This window comes from Gallinula chloropus, assembly GCF_964237585.1.
Source record: "Gallinula chloropus genome assembly, chromosome: 16".
In the NCBI taxonomy this organism is placed as follows: Eukaryota; Metazoa; Chordata; class Aves; order Gruiformes; family Rallidae; genus Gallinula; species Gallinula chloropus.
In genome coordinates, this window is record NC_140101.1 from 5641769 (window position 1) to 5656477 (window position 14709).

General features: G+C 39.7%; 1 protein-coding gene across 1 annotated transcript; it reads right to left on the reverse strand.

Annotated features, from left to right (window-relative positions):
- Window positions 1-1566: 1566 nt before the first annotated feature.
- Window positions 1567-14340, reverse strand: RAB22A (RAB22A, member RAS oncogene family; the record flags this gene model as incomplete). Its single annotated transcript, XM_084271593.1, has 7 exons — window positions 1567-1664; window positions 2711-2820; window positions 4640-4746; window positions 4863-4934; window positions 8849-8930; window positions 12738-12817; window positions 14305-14340. The coding sequence occupies 7 exons, from the start codon at window positions 14338-14340 to the stop codon at window positions 1567-1569; spliced, it is 585 nt and encodes a 194-aa protein (XP_084127719.1).
- Window positions 14341-14709: the final 369 nt, after the last annotated feature.

The following is a 14709-nucleotide window of genomic DNA, read 5'->3' on the forward strand; positions in this document are numbered from 1 at the left end:
CTAATACAGACTAATCTCAAGTACAACTCCTTTCATTGCTTGCAAGCTTTTCTACATTTCCTTCAGAGAAAATACTTGAGATGATAGAAAAACAGATTACAAAGAAAGAATAAGCATCATCAACTTGATCTCATTTTGATAATAATGCTTAAGAGTGTATCTTTGCATATGTTCAGGTCTATTAGGCTCCTTTTCTTCAAAAGCATAAAGCTTCTCACTACTGCTGTCAGGAAACAAATAAATAAAATAGCACAAGCAAGTATGGTCAACCTAGAGTTTAATTGAAAGCATACTAAAACCAAAACAGAATAAGCTAAACACCAGTTTTCTCAAAACCTCTCACAGGTGAAAAAGCCCAGGAACCAAGAGGTAATGATCTACATTACCACATGTCTTAAGGTTACTTCCTATTTGTGTTTTTGTGCCCCAACCATTCAAGACCACGTACCACAGATGAAAACTTGCTCAACAGACAGACCTCATGCTGCACCAAAAGCATTCTCTATTGGCCCCTTCAAACGTGATTGAAAGTGAAAGAATTCAGTCTGTTTCCAGATGAACTCAGTGACAATACCTAAAAAATGCTGGAAAAAAAACCTGGTGGAGGTTCCCCATGAGTTCATCCATAGGTGTGGAATGGAAGGAGTGTGTTGATTTTTTTTTTTAACTGTTTTTTACATAATTTATAATACTTTAAATACTGGTTTCATAAATATAATATGAACAACTTTACATATGCCAAGCAATTAAAAGCTTCCCAAGGACTTCTAGGTCCTATCAGAACCACTGGCAGCATCTAGGTTTAGTCAGTAACCACTCCATTTAGTCAGAACTACAACTAGGTTTCTTCAACCAACATCTTGGTATTAAAAAATTTTGTAGGAACAAAAAGATGTCCATAAGCATATCAGTTTGCCTTAAAGTGATTAAAGTCAGCATGAAAAAGGATTGTCTGTGGTTTAAGATCTGTTACTTGTGTCCCCACCCTGGTGCATATCATATTTAAATAAAAAGTGCAAATGGGATTTGGGGACTGGATGGACTTATTTGCCTATTATTTATCTTCAGTTGCTTATTCTGTAGCCACCTGATACTGACTGTCCCATCATACTTTGGATTAGCTACAATTGAATTTAAAATAGGCTCACTGAAGAAAAGGAAGAAATGACATCTAACTTCCAGACTTCTCCCACCCCTAAGTCCCACAAAAGTGCTCATTTCCCTTTTTACAAAACCCCCCTAACGTCTTGATTACAAAACTATTAAACATTTCAGTTCAACCATCCATATAGTCACCTTCCTTTCAAGCAAGGCCAAAAGAGCGATGATGGATTCCCTTTGAATGCAAGAGATACTAAACGTTTCCTAAGTAAACAGGCTGACATTACGACTGCAGTCTTTTCTGCCAGTGTACAGATGTCAGATGAGCTGGTCCTTTTTTGCAGGACCTTGGGTATATGAACACCAGCAGATAAAGATCTAAGACTGATAATATAAACCCAACGTGAACTATTAACTTCCAAGACCACCTACTGTATAAACAAGTCTGATTTTCTAAGGGATCAGTCAACAGCAGCTGCGCTTTGTCACCGATGGCTGTCTTCTAAGTTTGAAGCCCTTACCACTAGACGGGGGGTTGGTGTCAGTTGATGGAATTCTGCGACCTACAAGGAGGCAGAAAAAAAAAAAGTTACAGCAAAAATTCTACCTAAAACTAATTCTAAGCATTCAGTGTATGACAGTCATGTCATTAATGACAACATCTATGCATGACAGAAGGGTGGCAGTTCAGAGCCTACACTATGTCAGTAAGGGGTATGGGTTCCAGAGAAGGGTAGAGGTAGTTTTATTTGAGTAGTTTTATGATTTTTTTCAAGATCAATTTTAGAGAGCAACAAAGCCAGCCAGGGGGCTAATCTACAGTGCATACTTTTCCCATCAGCTTCAATATAGTCAACTGCCTATAAAGGCCCTTTTTTTTTTTTCTCTTAAGTCTAACGTTCCTGTAGTTACTCAAAGCTAAACTGCAGCCCACACAGATTAAAATGGATTGTCGCTTGTCCTCTTTCCACATGCAGGCTGATGTACCTGTACAATGGTGCTACAGGCTGAAATGTACCCTGCAAATAATATTGCATGATGTTCACTTTGGAACAGTCTGCTTTTCATTCACACAAAAAAATCATCATGAATGGGACAGAAAAGATTTGCAATTTAATTAACCCAAGGTATTACAAAAATACTTGTGGAAAGTCTACACACAACAGCTGCTGTTCCCCAGGCAGTAATCTGCCATTTATGAACTCTTGTATTTTTGAAAATGCACTGGTTTAGACCAAGTATAAACACTAAGAGCAGGAACTTAACACTCTCACAGCTGTGAAAAGTTTGTATTTTCCTTATGACATTCCCTTTCCCTTCCATAACCTTGGAAGTACTAATTGAAACAATAACAGATAGAGTAAGATGACACTGACTTCTGACACGAGCATCCTGTTTGCTATTTATCCAGCAGCATCACAGCAGGCTTAGTCCCTAGAAGGAATATTTAGTGGTCATTAGATGACCAAAAACCTACACAGCTCATTTTGCAGTTTGTATTCATGTCTGATTGTACCACATTTATAAGTCTCTCTTACATAGCATGAAAAAATTCATCAAATTCCTACTTTTTTCAGAAAAAAAGCACATTAGCTGTTTAAATACTTACTAATTTCTATAAAGAGTTCATTAATGTTTATTGCATTTTTCGCACTTGTCTCTACAAATATCGCATGAATGGAATCTGCATAGTCTTTAGCATCTTTTTCCATGACTTCTCTGGAAAAACAAAGCAAAGAAAAAAAATATGTGAATGCAAAAACCCATCACATTATTCAAATTCTTAAGTGATAGATTAAGCTTTTAAGTTGCTCATTAAATTAGGGTTTTTTTTACTTATTTGTTGTAACTGTCCTCCCTCATCCTGAAGCTGATGCTCATTCTTTATGCTGTCTCCCTGCCTTGAGGTATGAGCATCACTTGAAGCACGATCATAAACTAAAAAAAGACCTTAATCCATCTGACAGCATTACAGTGGAGTTTGTTTCTTGAGTGCTCCAAGTGTAGCTCTGCGATCAATTAGGGGTGCTTTATTCTTCACACACAGAACCATTTTAGATGTACTGAAAAGATCTTAAGGAATTACTTCCACTAATCCAGTGGACTTTCTACAGCTGTTTACAACATCAAGTATCTCACAACACTGCATGGATATTTAGCATAGCATTTACATGAAGCCATAAACAGAAATGTATTTAGACTGAGCACACAACAGAGCCCAAAAGTGAAAGCTACTCTACATCTTTAAGCAGGCAAGCTGATCATAAGTATGTTTCCTTAAACAATATGATGATAAAACAAACCCCAGTAGGTGGAGAGGGTACTGGACTGTACATTGTATGACTCTACATACAACTTCTGGAAAACATTGGCTCCTTTAATTAACAAGGGACTTAAGATACCAAATGCACAGACTTTGGATCAGGGACTCAAATACTGCCTCTGACTGAAGTACAAGGAATCTTGCTCATTAGCTTGAATAATGATGTTTAGATAATTTATGATGCCACCTACACACCAAGAAATAAGTGTGAGACTTACTACTGCATGCCTCATATTTGTCTTCTGAGTAATTTCATGCCATATTTCCTTCAAGACACATGCTACTTCTAACAAAAATTAGAGCTCACTAGATAACTGCTATGTATTAACGATTTGTAAAATTATACCAAGAACCAACTTTGCAGCACTTTTTTAAACACATAACCATCTGTCTCCTTTGAGACACCAGCTGTGTTACCTTTTCCAATGAAACCTAAAAAAGGAGAAGTTTGCACACACTTTGTTTCTGAATTTTGGCTTACTTAACGAGGGTATCAGTAGAAAAGAACTTCTTTTGTTTGTAGTACATGCCTTTTTGAAAGTTTGGCTGTTCATAAAGCTTCTCAAGAACTTTTCCTGCTCCCTGCAACTATTTCAGCCTCAGCCAATTCCACCTGAATATTTAAGCAGGGAAGGAAGGCACCTGAACAAGCAAGTCAGAAAAAATCTACACAATGCTTTCCAACAGGCTAGATGTTTTTTTCCCCTAACAAAATGAGGTGCTACAGACTGACAGGGGTACTTCTTATAAAGTGAGGTAAACAGCTTGTATTACACTGTAGTTTCACAGGCAGTTCAGGCTTGTGTAACTTGGCACTGCTGCCACAAAAAGTAATCCTGTCTCCCTGTAAACTGCTCATTCCTAATGCTGCTATCCCACCTCTGTCATGCCAGCAAGTGTTCATGGTGTGAGCAAGATAAACACACTTGGATCAGTTTTCCTACTTTTTAAATGGTTCGGTTTAATCTGGAACCATTTTACAACCTCAGTTACTGCCCAATCACACATGTAATCACACCAACACAGGGGAGGAATTGGGCAAGTCCAAGGGCAGACTAATCAAATCTTCAGATAGCAGAAATATCAGATCCCTTGTGAAACTAACTAGTGCAAACCAGCTTCAATTGTTCTATATCCTCCACCTGCTTTGAAATCTTAAAGTATTTAGTCCTGTGAGCTTAAGTGAAAACCTCCAGACTGTCAATGGTTATTTACCTTACATCATTAAGATCGCATTTATTTCCTGCAATAGCTACAACAATGTTTGGAGGACCATGCTGCCGAAGCTCTTTAACCCAGTTCTTTAATGTTGAGAAAGTTTCCTGATGTGGAGAAAAGAGAAAAACAGAAAGAATTGAGTCAAAAGTGGCCCGTGCCACAAAACCACACCCCAATCCAACCAGAAATTGTAACACCAGGTCAAGATCAAATGTCTTACCTCTTTTGTGATGTCATACACTATAATGGCTGCAGCTGACCCTCTGTAATACATTGGGGCTAAAGCTCGAAACTGAAAGAAAGACACCGTACGTTATGAATCTCATCTTCCACTGACTTCCACAATTTCCCTATTTCTGCAGGGAAAACTAGCTTTGAAGTTCACATTAGTGTAAAACCTTTCTTTCCAGCTACAGAGGCTGTGCAGCATAGTACATAAATTTCCATGAAAGTATTGTTTTACAAAGGCCAACCAATACATAGCTTAGGGATCAGCAGCACACCTACTGCAAGAAGCAGGAAGGCAAACTCGACCTTATTTTGACTAGATTAGAATCTCTCATTCTGTACACAGACACACAAACCCACAAGATACATGCTCAGCTTTAAACACCAAGCAAGGGGAAAAGAGGCAAAACTGAACTCGCATCTTCCTCTTTTAAAACTAATGATTCTGGACAAAAAATAATTCCAAGAGAACTAGTATGCATTATTGCTGATTTGAAATGTTTAGAAGTTGGTGTAAACCTCTGGCCCCGTGGGTTGATCAGTCTTGGCACCCTTACATGCTAGAAATGTTGCCTTCCTCATCATCTAAGTTATGGCTTCAAGGATTTTGCTTAAGTTTTCCTCAAAAGTTAGAAGCACGTTTAACACTGAAAGCCACAAAAGCCCACAGCTATGTGTCCTGCTGCAAACAGAGCTTTAAGGAACACGCTAGAGTAAAAGGCTACAGTAATTCTATAGTTATAGTTATTCAGAATTAAACATACAGCAGACTTATATAATTGGCAGTGCATTTGCAGGGTATAAGCCAGGCCTGTACCTTTGCATAGGCAGAGTGTTATGAATCCAGGACTGAAAAAAGCGATACAGCACATGATTAAGTTGCATCAAAAATATCAATGATGCATTCTTAAAAACAGCATGATATTCTGCCAATTAGAAAAGAAACAGAACTGATCGAGCAACCTAACCTCACAGTCAAAGCACATAGTAAACTGCGTGTACTGCTTTGATGTAAGCATGTGTTTTAGAGCTTTCACGCATCTTACTACTCAGGGTAAAAAAAAAACCAACAAAAAACCCCATAGTTTTTCATAAAGGCCTATTTGATTCTAATAAAACACCAATTTCCTCTTGCTCTATACAGTTCGACTGAGACCAGTATTATAAATCATAAAAATCTTGCTATAAAGCAGAATTCCAAGCCATTTACATTTGGCTCTCAAATTCTGTTTTGAAAACAGGATTCTGAACACAAGTTCAGAATATAAAAATATTTGATAGTGGGAAAGGGAAACACGGGCAGACATTCAGTTCATGTTGGGACATAATCCTTCTCTTCCTCACAAGTACTATAATGTTAAGGGAAACATATTTGGTAAACCACCACTTGGACTGGTTGCAACCTGGTTTTTTGATTATTTGTCTATTGACATTGGGAATAAACCAAGTTTCACTTGCCGATTTTCTATTACTCTCATTTCCTGCCTCCTAACACTTAGATACTTTTTTCCACCTAAGAGCAGTCGGCAGATAAAATACATTAACAAAACAGATGTTACCAAAACCACTGGATTTTTCTTTTGCTATTTTTCCAGAGACTTCAGCTTGCCCTCTAGCCTCCAATTTCTGTTTTGACGGAATTATTAAGATGGCATAATGTAATTATCCCAAGCAGTTGTCAAAATTGCCAGGTAAGAAGGCAAAAATCCTAACTGCTATAAGTAATCTCCTACAAACTTAGTGTAGAAGAAATGAAAGAAGAAATAAGGCTTGCACGCAGAGAAATGAGCTGTGTGAAGTGACTCAGAGCACATTTCCACCTTTAGAGTGCAGCAAGTCATTTAGAACAAGGGTTTGCACAGAATAGCATAAAACCATTCACTACTGGGCTTCTGAAATGGAAAATAGCAAATGCTCCTTATGAAGCCAGACCTACAACTTCTGCACATTACACCACACAGCTCAGCAGAGACATCTTAGTTCCAAAAATAGTCTGGATATGTTTGGTATTCCAGATCACCACAGAGGGGATCCCTTCAATAATTCATTGTCAGATGTTTTGCGCTACCAGGAAACTGAGCTACAGATTTCAGGGCAAGGCATGTATACAGACCATCTGTGACTAGCTCTAAGTGATAGTGCTGTTCAGTTTTGGAGAAAGAAACATCTATGAAGATACTGGCATCATTTAAAAGTCAGTATACTTACTCCCATTTCACCGGTTTAGATACATTGGGGTCTCACAGTGACTTCCCTCAGGTGTGGAACACAAGTCTCACAGACACCTGGGCTCTGACCCAAGTGCCTTTCTGACCTCAATAAATGTATCATTTAAGTTGCATAGAAGAAAATTAAAGAGAGATCACTCAGTCTGAAAACAGAAACCCCATGCTAGTTATGTGAGGAGAGGCTTCCTCAGATTGCAGCAGGCTGAATTCAAATTACAGCATTCTCCCATTGCTTGCAAACACAGTTAAAGTGAATAGGATGGAATGCTAATATGTAATGGATGTTCCCTGTCAAGTTGTGGCAGGCATGTTTATAAAGCTTTCCATTTGAGAGTACCAGCCTCTCAAATTCAGGCTCTACTTCTGAAAATACTCACATTCCAGCAATGGCATTTCAGAATGGGCTAGGATGTCCACTTAAACTATTTAAAGCAAATGCTGAGTGACTGCTAGTTACAGAAAGACTGGTATTTCTGTTGGACATCTCTCTGGGACATATCCCTGACAACATTTGCTTTATATGCTGCTGCTGCAAGGAAACTGTCATTCAAGAGCACAGAATTACAATACAAATATACCCGAGTTACTTTCTAGCCAACACGGCTGTTCACAAGCTAGAAAGCTAGCAAGTCAGCTCCACCAGAACTCCAAAAGATCAAGTAGCTCTCAACAAGGATGACAGCTTTTGCAAGCAGGTTTTTGGTTTGGAGTTTGTTTTTTGTTTGGCTTTTTATTTGCTTGGGCTCTCTGTTTCTTAAGCCAATCCTGGAATCTAGTACAGCTGCATTTGCCAGTTATTATCCTAAAGCAATAACCTAACCAGATCAAACTGACTCTTACTGGGCACAGCTCACATCCTAAGTAAACTCATCATGAGCAATGAGCATTTGCCAGTAAGGTCAGGAAACTGCAAGAATAAGCACTGTTAATACAACTACTATAATTTCTACCACTGTTGTTAGTAATCCATAAACAAGCAAGTCAAATAGCCAGCAAACTTTCCCCTTGAAATTCTAAATAAAAACCAAGCAAATTAACTGTGATTCTGACTAGTCATTTTCTTGGAAGCTTTTGTTGCCTCCCCTCAAAACTACACATGCTGCAGAAATAAAAAACCTTAAACTACCAAATCAAAATTTAAAAATTAATTTCTTGACAGACTTTCTAACACCATCAATTTGAGAAGTAACATTTTACTAATTAAGAGTTATCACCCATAACTGCTTTAAATGCTACTTCTGAAAGTCTAAACCCATTTCCTACTCATGTTAATAATGTTAATTCCTAACACTGAAGCTAACAATGTGTTTGCAGTTGCATACTTTTCCAGAATCAGGGCCTTTTACTACAAAACTCAATCATTCATTTCACACTAATTCTCATACTGCCCTCCACACTGGCTGTAAATATCACAGTTCAGTGTTTAAAACTCAACTAGACATGGTTCTTCACACCCCCCAGCTCCAGGCTTGCTTCTTGTGAAGTGGCACACCCTTTCAGTGAAACCCCAGCCTTCTGCTTTATAATCTCCTCTTCTTAGGTAACCATCTTCAACTTTGTACTTCAACAATGATAACAATGAAAAATAAAAACATTTACAGCACCTGTATCTTGGCAGAAACCTTCAGAGAAACAAACATTCTAACCAATGTTCCTAAAACCAGATCACATTGTGACTTTCAAGGGCAGGGCTGAAAAAGCAACCCAAAATCTAGCCTGAACTAACACTAGAGATGGTGATTGTACTTACCCGTTCTTGTCCAGCTGTATCCCAAATTAGGAATTTATGCAGCTCATTTTGATACTGTACAGTCTTGGTCATAAATGATGCTCTAGAAAAAAAATAAAGCTTATGATTTTCAGAATATAAATAATTTGCTCTTAGAGCACTTCCATCATGAACTTTTCAAAAGCTTTACATTCCAAGAAAAGTGCTTTACACACACACAAAAAAACCCGGTGAAGATTTTTATACACAGAGGCCAAAATTAATGAGGAGGATGAAGTTTCCTTTCAGAGGACAATATTCAACTAATAAAACAGAAGGAACACAAATGCAAATTATAAGCTTTTATTGCTTATAGCATTTTGATAAAAATAAAGGATGTATGACCAAAAAAAGGTCTCGGAAAGCTCAGGAAGAATCATCACAGCAAATTATTTAAGTGTATACTAGCAATTTCCAGAGGGAAAGAGATCAAAACTCTCCCCCTTGCATTAGATTTTTCTCTCTCTGTACTAACATTCAGATAAATGCTGGTAAATCCTTACTTGGGAATAAAATAGGGGAGATTCATATCACTATTGCTAAGTGTTAAGAAGACAGAAAAATCAATGATGAGTAACTTGCTTGTTGCCTGCACTCTGTACTCCCAAATCCTGTCTGTGATTACATACTTCAGTCTGTAGAGGCTCTTGCATTTCCAGCAAACAAACAGACAAGAAAAAATATCTCTTCCTATATTCCAGCTGCCCTCCCAACTTCTGAATCAGTGTATTGGCTAAACCAGACAGGAACTTAGAAACCTCAACTTTTGCAAGAGGGAGTTCTCTGCTGTATCTATTACCTGTAGGCATATCTTTTACTAGAAAAGTCAAATGCTGAGTTCAAATCCCTGTAGAATAGGAACTACAGATACCATCTTAGAAATCGTATTTTCAGCATTTGAGATCCTGCATTATGATCCTAACCCCCTTTTGTAGGCTTAATTCCTGTCACTTTACAACACTGCAGACTTTTACAGTAGAAAAACTTCAGGACAGGAAGTGGGATGGGATCCTGGAGGTAGCTGGTACTGGAGCTCCTTACGGTACACTAAGCTTCCTGTAGATTTGGAGTCAGAAAGCAAGAGTCTTTCAGCATGATCAACGCTAAATACCTAAGTCCAAGATTAAGATCCAACACAGACTACAGTTTAAATACCACTAGGGCACAGATTTGAATAACATCCATAGGAGGACAGAAGAGCTGTCTACATTCAGAAAAGGGAAATGGAGCAATTAAATAACACTTTCAACTGTTAAGAGGTAACCTTCTCCCCATTCCTTAACCTTGGATGGTTTGCCAAATAGTATATCGATCTCTGAGTTTGATTACTCTCAAGAAACCACAGTTAAAGCATCCCTACAAAGAGTCTTAACTGCAATGCACTTCTAGATAATACATTTTAGCAATGAATAACAGAAAATAAGGTTATAGGAGTATCTATTGTAAAGCACAGCAAAGGCTTCCATTTCCTGAAGGCTGCTGCAAATTAAGCATCAATTCTGAATTAGCTGGCCAACATAGAAATAATTTCCTAAATCATAGATTCTCACGGAAAATTTATCTTACTTGGTTATATATATTCCATAACATTTTTGTACAGTCAAATGCTTCTTGAAATTATTTGACAGGGAGAAGCTTTCATTGTGACAAACATCAACTAAAAAAAAAGTTAAAAAAGAAAAAAGAGAAAACACAACTCAGGCAAACCATTTTTGGGTTAACAAAAGCTTCAAACTGGAGCTATCCTCAATGACTTCCAGTAAGAAAACAGGCATTTTTCCTACTAAACCTCCTAGCTGCTTATCCCAGCTGGGTAAGCATTATAACTACATTATAAAGATGCACTTCAAAGTAGTTTTCTATTAATTCATAAATATTTTTAATGCTGTAATGGAAGACTAGATACTCTGTGGTACACAGAGATATGTGCTGGTCAGGAAAAGCAGAATGCATCCTCAATATCCTGAGGAGGCAAAGGCTGCAGACCTGAGCAAGCTGCAGTTCACATGTGATTGGAGACGTAGCACCAGTTCCATTCTGGTTACTCAAATCTTTAACACATCTGCCTGTGGAACAAAGCATCCCAACCAAATAAATAAGCACCACTTACGTTTGAAACTGTGTTACCACAGTTGAGCAGACTTTACTGCTTTTTGGGTTTTTTTACCTCCCCCAGAAACTGCATGCATGAACACAATGGTTAATGGTGGATATCACCCAGAGCAGCCAATTAATGGCTAGCATAGTGGTATCATGTAAGATTCCCATTCTTCTGACCCAGTTTCCTAGAACACAGGAAGTTCCATCTCCATATGAAAAAACACTTAGTTACTGTGAGGGTAACCAAGCACTGGGACAGGCTGCCCAGAGAGGTTGCAGAGTTTCCTTCTCTGGAGATATTCAAGACCTGCCTGAACGCTCCCGTGCAACATGCTCTAGGTAATCCTGCTCTAGCAGGGGGTAAGACTAGATGATCGCCAGAGATCCCTTCCAACCCCTACAAACCTGAATTTCACAGACACTGCTTTTAAAAGTATCTGGATGACTAGGAGTGAAGACTGAAAAATAATTTCTCAGCCACTTGGAGTAATCATAAAAACAACTGGATCTTTTAATAGCATCCACCTGAAGTTTTCCTTACAGTTGATATTGGTATGGGCACTAGGTCTGAACATGTTTAAGACAGCCTGCTCTCCTACTTCAGCAGACAGCAACATGCTAGCCACACATCAGTTTCATGGTACTCCATAAAGAAGCTCCACTGTAGCTTATTTGACATTAACCAAGAATGTTCAACCCTTTAAGATCCAAGAAAACTACTTTACAATCTATCTCAAAAGTTACCTTTGTTAACGGAGAAGTTAAAAAAGTACTTCCTACAGCACATTTTGCAATTCAATACCAGTATTAACACTCAAAAAAAGAAGGGGGTAGGGAGGAGGAGAGAGAGATATCATAGGAACCAAATGTTTTTTAGAAGGACAGGATGAGACACAGTTGATCTTTATCAGCAGATTCTTTTTTGGTCAAAGCTGTAGTAAAGCCTACATGACACTTGAGACAGGAAGTTGCATCCCCCCTACACTTCTCTGCTTCAAGTAAAATCATGCCCTCCAGTAAATAGAGAATTGCTTCTGAGCACAGCAACCCATAAGACATTTGCAAAGCAAAAAGGATAGCAAAAGAAATAAGAAAAAGAAATCCAGCAGCTTCAAGAATTCCTGATGCTCCCCCTTCCTTCTATGCATTTGAAGATTTGAGGTAAGCAACATTGCTACTCTGAGGCTCAACATTCAGACATTCTTAGCTGAGGCAACTACATTAACAATTTCACCAGTTAGTCACACTTGTACATTGCATAGAGACATATAACATTAGATCTAACTCATCACGAGACCCACAACCTGACTTAGTATATTAACTACCCTCAAAAACCTAGGATCCTTGCTCTTGTACTTGACTAAGAAAAGACACCTTAGAAAAAAATAATGTCGTTGCATAATAGACTTTGAAATTTAAGAGCAGGGCATGAGAAAAGCATGTTGTGTCTTTAACACAAGCATCTATGGTGTAACTTACTCATAGCCCAGAATTCCTAGCAAGATTTCGTTAGCTGGAAGTAACAATAAAAAATGGGTCCAGATCTTACACATGAAAGTAGAAGCCTAGAAGCCACAGGAACACGGAATACCCTCCTACATTTCCTAAGGTAGCTCATGAGCTAATTAATTCTGCAGCTACATTTATTTCCACATATAGCTGCCACACATGGAGAATCCTCAAGTGATGTAAGCAGGAGGTACAAATATACAGTCATACAATTTGGCTTTATTCTCAAATAAGTCACATTTATTTTTGTTTAGTATCTTACCCTATTGTTGGGTTGATATTAGGATCAAAGCTATCTTCTACAAATCTCCAGACAATACTTGATTTGCCAACACCAGTGTCCTAAAAAAACAGAAACAGTTGAAAGAGATGTTACTATTAACAGCTGATTCTTTGTCTTCTCCTCTTGCAATACACGATGGTACTGCATCTTTGCAAGTCAATGGAGCACATCAAATTATACAAATGTGACACAGGCATTTCAACCTCTGACTAATGCCGTCCCACCCTGCTTAATGAAAGACTTGAAATTTCTTCTGTGACACACCTGAAACATGTTTCTAATGCAACTCCACAGCACTATAAATGGTAAAAGAGGAAACAACATGAAAATTCCGGGTCATTTATGTATTTGCACCACTGACTCCATGGTTTAAAAAAAGCGAGAAATCTAGAAGGCATATTTAGGAGTGAAATAACTCAACAAGCTGCTAGCAGTAAAACTTTTCAATAGCAGTTGGACATTTTAAATGGTCAATTAAGATTAGAGATGCAAAGTCATTAAAATGTTTATGAAAAAAGCCTGAGGAACCGCTTAGTTGAAAATGAAATTTTAGGCCATGCATAGATCTCCTTGAATCTTCCAAATACTCTAGTAATTTTGGATACAATATATAGACTTTTCCAGCTGTTTTCTTCTCAAGAAAAAGCATATTTTCTCAGTTACGTATTTTTAAATGTTCACAGGCTCAAGCAGAGAGAATCTTACAAATAGAAACACAGACGTAGTCCCTTTTTCTGGGAATTCAAGGACCAGTTTTCCTGGATGCTTATTCTCCCTTTCTGACACGATGAAAGGTTTCTCAGGTATGGCGGACACAAACAGTAACTAGTAGTTGCCCCAAATGTCTTCACGAAACACATCATTTTCCTCTCAGAGGAGCAACGCAGTCAAAGCAATTCTGCCTGTCATACTCTGTACAACACAGGAGTTAGACACAGGTGGAGGCAACATGACACTCCAAGTAAAACCCTCAGGCCAGACCAAGCCAATACAGCACTCTAGAGCTTTAACTTTGTAAAAAAATTCTACTGCAGTTTGCTTGATGTCTCCTTCCACCACCTGCACCACTTGCAGAGCCTACATGGTGCAAGAAAAAAGTTCAGGTCCCTGCCACTCAAGTCTGATCTCAGGTGCTTCCGTTTGCTTTGGGAACTCCAAGCCCGAAGCAGCTTACGAGGAAGAGGGAAGCATACAGCAGGTGGTCGTGCTGCCTCCCTTTCCGTTTTTTTACAGGATAGCACAGAGGAGGGAAAAGAAAGAGGAGCGGAATTTATCCCTGGAGAACGCCTCCCCCCGTGGAGGGGAAGGCCTATCCGGTCTCCTCAGGGACGGGAGGGATCGGACAGCCGGGACACGCCGGCGGGAGGGAGGCCCACCTACTCTTCGGGGGCGGGGGAGAAGACCCCCACGCTCAGAACCCCTCCAGCGCTTACGCAGAGACTCTCCGCCACCAGAAAGCGCCTTTCAAGCCCGCCCCTCGGCGGGCTTCCTCCCTGCTACCGGCCCATACCAGGGCCCCGCGATGAGCCGGCCGCGCAGCACTTACCCCCAGAAGACAAACTTTCAGCTCCCTCAGAGCCATGGCCAGGCAGGCTGCACCTTTAACGAGCACCTGAGACGCAGCTCTGAGCGATCATATCCCCTCCCGAGGTTCACGCACAACCGAGGCCTGCGGGGGCAGACCCCCGCCTCCCTCACGCCTTGGTTACTAGTAAACCTTCCTCCTCAGGCTCCGCGGACGCGACGCCATCTTGGGCGGCCCGCCGGAGTCACCTGACCACCCCCCCCTCCCGCCCGCCGCGGTTTTCTTCCCTCTCAGGAGGCGGCGGCGTTGGGCGCTGAGGAACGATTCGGTTCCCAGCAGCAGCTGTTTACTGAACCGATGGCGTTTCGGTTGCGCGGGGGCTGACCCGGGGACAGGAAGTACCGGCGCGCTCTTCCTTTTGCCCTC